The sequence below is a fragment of the Gavialis gangeticus genome, unplaced genomic scaffold (assembly GCF_001723915.1).
Source record: "Gavialis gangeticus isolate Ggan-Ray unplaced genomic scaffold, GavGan_comp1, whole genome shotgun sequence".
NCBI lineage: Eukaryota > Metazoa > Chordata > Crocodylia > Gavialidae > Gavialis > Gavialis gangeticus.
Genome location: NW_017729004.1, coordinates 39,305,020 through 39,313,490, shown reverse-complemented (window position 1 = coordinate 39,313,490; position 8,471 = coordinate 39,305,020). Strand labels below are relative to the sequence as shown.

At 42.4% G+C, this 8,471-nt stretch overlaps 1 protein-coding gene across 1 annotated transcript in view; it reads left to right on the top strand.

The window, feature by feature from the left end:
* GPR158 (G protein-coupled receptor 158) overlaps positions 1 to 8,471 on the top strand; it is a 460,201-nt gene that overhangs the window by 237,025 nt on the left and 214,705 nt on the right. Inside the window, exon 6 of the mRNA XM_019507955.1 lies at positions 4,833 to 5,050. Coding sequence (XP_019363500.1) covers positions 4,833 to 5,050 — 218 coding nt within the window. The remainder of the gene's footprint in view (positions 1 to 4,832; positions 5,051 to 8,471) is intronic.

Here is an 8,471-nt window from a genome sequence, read left to right as displayed (position 1 = left end):
GTGGGCAGCGGAGTCCCCCAGGACTTGGTCCTTGGGCCGGTGCTGTTCAACATCTTCATTAGCGACCTGGACGAGGGTGTGGAGTGCACCCTGTTCAAGTTCGCTGATGACACCAAGCTGTGGGGTAAAGCAACTACACCGGCAGGCAGGGACCGCATCCAGGCAGACCTGGATAGGTTAGAGAAGTGGGCGGATCTGAACAGGATGCGGTTCAACAAGGACAAGTGCAGAGTGCTGCACCTGGGGAGAGAGAACCAGCATTATGGTTATAGGTTAGGGGCTGACCCTCTCAGCAGCAAAGAGGCAGAGAGAGATCTTGGAGACATGATTGACTCCAGGATAAATATGAGTCACCAATGCGACGAAGCAATAATCAGAGCCAATCACACCCCGTCATGCATCAACAGGGGCATCACTAACAGGTCCAGAGAGGTCTTGCTCCCCATCTATGCGGTGCTGGTCAGGCCGCAGCTGGAGTACTGGGTCCAGTTCTGGGCACAGCACTTCAAGGAGGACATGGAGAACCTGGAGAGGGTCCAGAGGAGGGCCACTCATATGGTTGGGGGCCTCCATGGCCAGCCCTATGAGGAGAGGCTGAGGGACCTGAATCTCTTCAGTCTCCGCAAGAGGAGACTGAGGGGGGATCTTGTAGCTGCCTACAACCTTATCAGGGGCCAGCAGCAGGGACTCGGGGAAAGTCTGTTCACCAGGTCCCCCCTTGGAGTCACCAGGAACAATGGCCACAAGCTGAGGGAGGATAGGTTTAGGTTGGATATTAGGAAGAACTACTTCACTGTAAGGGTGGCCAGAGCCTGGAATAGGCTTCCCAGAGAGGTGGTGCTCTCACCTTCCCTGGAAATCTTCAAGAGGAGACTGGATAGGGACCTGGTTGGAGTCTTATGACCCCTCCCACCCCCACTGCTTCTTCCTTCCCATGGCAGGGGGTCGGACTAGATGATCTGTCTAGGTCCCTTCTGACTCATTGATTCTATGATTCTATGATTCTAAGACTAGGTATCTGGGATATATATTGGGCAATAGTAAAATCAGTCCCCTAGTTGATAAAGTAGAGGTCTAGGTGGAAGCACTGATGCCAACAACCAAGAAGCAAGTAAAATCATTTCTGGGATTGGCCAGCTACTGTTAACAATTCATCTCATGATTAGCAGTCATCACAGCAGCACTGACTGACCAGCTGAGGAACAGAGAACTGCAAAGAACTTAATGGTTGCCCAAACGTGAGTCAGCATTTGGGGCAGTAAAACAGCTACTATTCAGTGCACCAGTCCTAAGCAGCCCAGACTTAACAAAAGACTTTATATTACAGACCAGTGCCTCGGAGAGAGGCCTGGGTGTGGTTTCCCCCCAAGAGTCTGAGGATGGAGAACACCTCATTCTGTATCTCAGTAGGAAACTCCTTCCCCAAGAGCAGAAGTATGTTGTCATAGAAAAGGAGTGCCTGCAATTAAGTGGCCCTATGCTACTTCAGTTTCATTTAGTAACTGACCTATGCCGCTTTGATACGGCTTAACACCATGTGGGAGGCCAACCCCCAGTTGATAAGGTGGTATCTGTCTCAGCAGCCTTTTGATTTCTTGATATATCACTGCCCTGGTTCAGCACATGCAAATGTAGACTTCTTCTGAGAGTGGGGGATGGGAGGAGGATTGAGGAAAGGGAAGAGTACATCTCAGACTCCACTTCCACTCTGGGAAGGGGTGATGTGTAAGCCGGTACATGGCTCAGGGGTGGGAGCCCAGCTGCAGGCGTTAATAAGTAATAGCCTGCCTGCTCAGGGGCATGGATATTGATGACGCATAAGGGGTGCACACAGGAGCATGTGCACCCCCTGAAATCGGCCGTGTACCCCCTGGAAGCTCCAGCTGCAATACGGGAAGTGCCACCAGAAGTTTCGCCACTGGCTCAGTGATCAGCTGCTGGGGGGCCCCCCCTGTTGGTGATCTGGTGCCCCCCCAGACTTGGGAGGCCCCAGTCACCCATAGGTATGGGGCCAGCTGACAAGGATGATTGCCTGATCAGAGGAAGTTAAAAGCTCCCAGGGAAGGAAGCTGGGGAAGAAAGGGAAGGCTGCAGTGCCAAGGAGGCAGCATAGAGCTGGGATAGCCCTCTCTAGGTTTGAGTTAAACAAGCAATAAAAGGTTGTGTGTTTGTTTTATTATGGACGTTGGTTTTCATGTGGGGACAGGTTTGCCTCAGGGAAAACAAAAAGCTGAGTGACAACCTATTACATGGATTGATAATGTAGATTCTGTCATAGATTTTTAATGGTATTTTCTCTTCTTTGTTAAATATTGTATTCTACATATTTATTTTCTGTATTGTGACTAATACTACTTTAATGAAGAGCTCATTTTTAAACCAGAGATGCGAGTGTTAAAGAGAATATAGAATTATTAAGTTGCTTTGAAGGAGGGAAATATTTGTATGTAGATGATGTTTAACAAATAAAAGATGACCTACAACTATAGAAAATAAATGGACCCAGGAAATAGAAGGATATGAGGTCAGGTGTAGGGTAAGCAAACTCATGGAAGAAACTATGATAACCTGAGTGGAGTTACATTTGGGCTATGAGGAGGCATGGGAAGCCAGTAACAGCAAGAGAAGGTGGGGTGGGAGGCTTTTGCCTCTTATTCTTGTTCTATCTGAAGTTAAGAAAATAAGGATTTAAGGTTAGAAGCAGGGAAATGATTAATGTTTGCAAAACTCCCAGAATGGTGGCAGGCAGGCAGACTAAGTGTAGGATATGTGGAAGTGGAGAAACTCTGGGGTCCAGAATGTCTTAAAGATTAATGGACTTCAGAACAAAACTAAGGCTAATGCTACATGTGGTGGTAATAATTTCTTGTTTCTCTTGAACAGCTTTTAGATAGCTGGTGGGATTAAACATTTCCTTGCTTGTTCATTTCTAGATTTTGCCCCTTCCCTTCGGTATATCTTATATTCTGTCAGGTTATTCTTTGTATCCCCTCTTACAGTCTTGGCTGCATGTAACAATATCTACCAGGTAGTATGTGTCTGCAGAACTCTGCATTTTTATCAAGGGTTATCAAGGCCTGTGTTTAAGTAGGCCATTGAAAATCCTGAATCCCTGTATCAGTTCCTAAAAGCTGTTATTAGGCTATCATGATAGACGGTAAGAGATACCTGAAAGCGTTCTCGGATTAAGTATGAGGAATACTGGAAATGCCAGAATATTGTGGTAACATTTTCTGCTTGTAAAGGTAAAATTCTGAGCAAAGAAAATTAACATCAGAGGCATAATATATGTACAGTTTGCTTACCTCCCACAGCCTTTACCTCATGACACATGTGCACATGCACATATTGACACTAGGGGAAAAAGTGAGGAAAAGAATTAAAGGTATAGTTAGTTTGCGATCTCAGAAATTCAAACTAAAGGGATAAAATGATATGTATGTGGTGCCACTGAAAGGCAGCTTCCTTTGGAGTTAAGGACAGCAAGCCATGGGCCCAAGGCATTCCACAGACATTGATGGAGGATGAAAATTTTTATCAGAGATGCCAGCACAATTCTCTACTCCTATGAAAAGAGTGGAAAGGTGTCATTATTTTGACACTTAAACTCACTTTTAGCTTATATTAAGTTTTCCAAAGTGTGCTTCCTGAAGTCCCTAAATCTTATGGAGAAAGTATTAAGCACTTTCAGCAAATCAGTTTACTTTTTTTGTTTGATATCTTTCCCATTTAGTTTCTCCTTTCCCAGTTCCCTACTTACTACTTAGGCTCTGACATTCCAGGTGATTATCTATAGCTAACAGCCAGAGTTTTGATGCTAAACTCCTTTGAGACTTAAGACAGTACTTACTTACCGCTACTTAAAATTTCTGTATCAAAGAATGTGTAACTCCTGCACTTCCCACCTTGCCACTCACGTGTATAGATGGTCAGTTTCTTTTACTGCTATATACCAATTGTATTATCAAAGGCTGATGTTCCTGTGAGTTGTTAGAAACATTACCATTTCCTATGGGAGTGCCAAAGAGGAAGAAATACAAATCTTGGCCAACAATTGTGTTACTGGTTTATAGATGAGATGTTTCCATTCTAGGCATCATGAATAGCTGTTTGTGGGTTAGGATCAACCTGCCATTCTCATATTGCCATCCTAATAAACAGCAGCTCCCAGCTGGCTTCTGGCTAAGTGGAAGGGTGTTGAGAACTGCTGATTTTTGGATAACAAAATGTTAACATATATTCAAGTTTTTCTGCCTGCATTATGCATGTAAAGGAAAACTTGAACACACCAACGATTTCCATGCAAAGAATTGTGTAATCATACAGCAGTGTGCTGAAAGACCGTTAATTTAAAGGGATTTTATCCAATTTAGAGCTAATGAGCTCACTAGATAGCATCTGTATGGAGTTAAGGGGCAATAAAAAAAAATCGCATCAGAAATTAAGTCAGAAATGTTAAGAAGTTAACTGTATCTGGTTTTCATGCCTTAATATAAGATATCTTCCCTTTTCATATATTTTTGTGATAAATTCTCCCATTCAGCAGTTCCTCTCAAACTGTCCAGAACGTTCTGTAAGCCTACTTTAGAAACAATCAGAAAATGTTTGGCATTTAGGTTTAGTTCCTCCTCGCTTCTAAATTGTTTGTGTTTCCTGAATGTGGCAAAACAGGGTGAAATAAGAGCAATCCCTGCTAGTGGTGCTGTAAATTAATGAGCAGAGAACAAGAATCAGGAGGGAGGTCAGCAGAAGAAGTGTTTGCTCCTGTATGTTTGAACTGCCTGTACCATACCATTAAAGATATTCCCCTCCCCCCCTTTGGATGCTTTCAGGAAAGGATACAGATAATCACTTTACTGGAGGCAAGATGTCTGAGGAAGTCTACACCTGCCTACCCTGCAGGGAAGGATGTTCTTACTGCACAGATGATGCTCCCTGCTATGCACAGGAGGACAAGTATTTACGGCTTGCTATCATCTCATTCCAAACATTCTGTATGCTCCTGGACTTCATAAGCATGCTGGTAGTATACCATTTTCGCAAGGCAAAGGTAAACACAGATATGTTTTCTTTAATCTTCCTTCCTACTCTCTTACAGACACACTTGTGCTTAAATAAGGTACCTCCAGTTTGAATGATCAACTTTGCAACCAAGCAGTGCTTTTTCTATTTGGATTTTTTTTTCCCCACAGAGGCCACTATGTTCAGCCACAGTTGCTTTACTGTGGGCAATCAAATCCATATTTAAGTACTTTAATAAGTGATCTTATTTTAAAAGTGCAGAGAATGTACCAGGTCTCACAGACGTCAGCTGATCCAGTACTCAGTGGGTTTCAGTAATAGCTGTTAGGTACTCAGCACTTCTAAAAATCAAGCCACTTATCTAAACACTTTAATATGGATTTAAGTATGAATTTAGGCAGCAGAATTTGAAGATGCTACTATCTTAATCTGTTTCAGCATGTTGGGAAGAATGTTTGGTTTAAATATTTTTGGGACACCTTAAGCCTGATAATTGCTTGAAAAAGCAATGTTTCCAAATCTGTAGGTAGCTAAAAAGTTTTAATTTGGTTCCTTGTGTAATGGATTTTGAGTTGAATTTTTCCTGTACCCTAATTTAGTTCTGAAAGACTTGTGTTCATATAGTATATTACTTTGTTTAAACAGTTTCAACTACTTTCCATAAATAGAAAAGCATTTCTATTATGGCTTTTGTTTTATTTTACTGGGTTTCTTTTTTACACTGATGATCACAGAGTCTACTTCATCTGACACTTCTGGTGTTAGAAATGCATGTGACCGTCTTCAAGACCCTAATGCCCCGTTTGGAAATGCAACATCAGTTGTAAAATGTTTTTTTCTTTCTTCAGTTTCTGACTGTTCTTGCTTTTCCTAAAATTGTACAAGTAGATTCAGATTATAACCTTTATTGAATTTACAAGGTGTCTAATTATGAGAAGTCTGTTGTGGCTACCTGCTTCCCCCCTTACTGAAACGTTATAGGGGCTTGTTTTTTTAATGGTTGTGTTAAATAGACAATATCATTAACAGAAACATTCCTCATGGATTAAGCTCTGTCATGAAGCCTGCAAAGGAGTGAACAAAGGTGGATTGTATTCCATCCAACTAAATTTTTTTCTGTTCATTTCTAAAATGCATAATAAGTTTGAGTTTAATAAACAGCATGATGACGAATATGATTGGGGAATTGGAACCCTTTCATATAAATGGTACAGATCAGATGAGAATGAACTACACGTATGTTGTTGTTTTTATAATATAGCATTACATGTGTATAGTGATCCCTGGGTTCAATAAACAGGTATACGTGAATAAGAAGAACTAAACAAACTTTACTTGTGGGGCAGTTGGTAACTTCTGCAGATCATTTACCTTTCTGTAACTCACTAGCCTAACTGAGGGACCATCTCCCAATTCCCAACTTCTGTAGCCTTCTAAGTAAGGGAGTGTCCCAAAAGTGTAACTTCAGTCACTACAGTATGTCTAGTGGACTTTTTTTTGGCTGGGGAGGGGCAGGACCTGGTTTCATTCATCCTGGTACCAGTGAAACTGCATTTATAGTAGTGCAGAAATTGGAGGTTTTTCAACAGTTAAGAGCTGAACAGGATCGGAATATTTCATGTGAAAGAAAACAAGCAGCATCTGTTGTCCTCCCCATTTTTTAAATTCCTGTCCATTTGTCCTAATATCTTATAAACCAGCAGAAAAGGTCACAAGCCCAGTTTTGCTTGTTTTTTTCTTTCCAGTGGGCTACCATTTTACAAATTAGGCAAGTGAGAATGCTATAGGAGTCAGATATGAAACAAGACCTTTTTCCCCCCAATAAGAGACCTTTTATCTTTTGAATGTTCTATTTTTGTCACATTGGATGTAAATAGATTCCATTAAAATGTTTCTAGATTAGAAGATGGGTTTTTTGCTCTAAATAAATGTCTTAAAATGAACATTAACCAATTCATTGCTATTTTTTTGGGTAACAGGCATTTCCCTTAGATTAATGTTGTCAATGAGTAGAAATGAAAAATGGTATCCCATTGCTTTTCATGTCACTCAATTGAATTTTCTCTTGGATTCTTTTTTATGTCCTTTTATCTTGTTGGTACAGCATGATTTAAAAAAAAAGAAGAAAGATCTTGTGTGATTAATGTGAAATGAGAAGCTCTATGAAAGGCAAACATACTGCGAACAATGATCATTTGCATAAGAAAACTGCTGGAGATATTGGATAATAACAGAAAATTGGAATGAAAAAAATGAAACTGGTAGTGAGCCATATGCTCTCTGCTGAGGGGGGGAAAAGTCATGGAAATGAAAGAAAAGCTACTGGAACATGGAATATCTAGATTCTGAGAATGTAAAGGGATTTCTCAAACCATCAGTAAAACAAAAATATATTAATTTTGAGGGTGGGGTGTAAAACTCATCGTATCCACTGAAGTGGGGGAGTATTGGAGGGAAAGCTTTTCCTGGTTCACAAAGATCCTGGAGGCCCTCTGGGTTAAAATCCATGGGGAACTTGGCACAGGAGACACAATGGTGAGAGTCTATTACAGACCTCCCACCCAAAGTCAGGAGCTTGACCAGGAGTTCACCAGGGAATTGGCTGAGGCTGCATACTCCCGGTCCATGGTTGTCATGGGAGACTTCAACTACCCAGACATCTTGTGGGAACAGCGCTCAACTAAATCCAAGTGGCCGCAAAGCTTCCTCTTGTGCGTGGATGACCTCTATCTGACACAAGAAGTCTATGGGCCAATGAGAGGTAAAGCGCTGCTCGACCTGGTACTGGCAACTAGGGATGACCTAATCGGCAACCTAACAATTGATGGGAAGCTGGGTGACAGTGACCATGAGCTGATCACCTTCACCATCTGCCATAAAGCTGGCAAGACAGTCAGCAATACAGAAGTCCTCAACTTCAGGAAAGCTGACTTTGACAAGCTCAGGAGACTTGTTGGCGAGGCCCTAAGGGACCATGACCCAAAGGGGAGGGGAATTCAGGAAGAGTGGTTACTTCTCAAGGGAACGATCCTTGATGCACAAGCTAATGCTATGCCATCTCAGAGGAAAGGCAGCAAAAGGGCACAACAGCTTCCTTAGCTCTCCAGGGACCTCCTGCAGCTAAAAAGAAAGACCTACAAAGGATGGAGGACTGGAACCACCTCCAAGGAGGAATATTCTGCAATGGTCCAGACCTGTAGGGAGCAAACAAGGAAAGCCAAGGCTGTGACTAACCTCCAACTAGCTACAAGTATCAAGGATAATAAAAAGTCCTTTTTTAGATATGTGGGGAGCTGGAGGAAAAGCAAGGGTAACATCGGATCCCTGCTAAACCAGAAGGGACAACTGACGATCGAAGCCCAGCGTGACAGGAGTATCTCTATCGGAGCCTTTCCGGGAGTGGCTCCGCCCTCCTGTAATGGGCCAACCACCTGCTTACTCACCTGCCA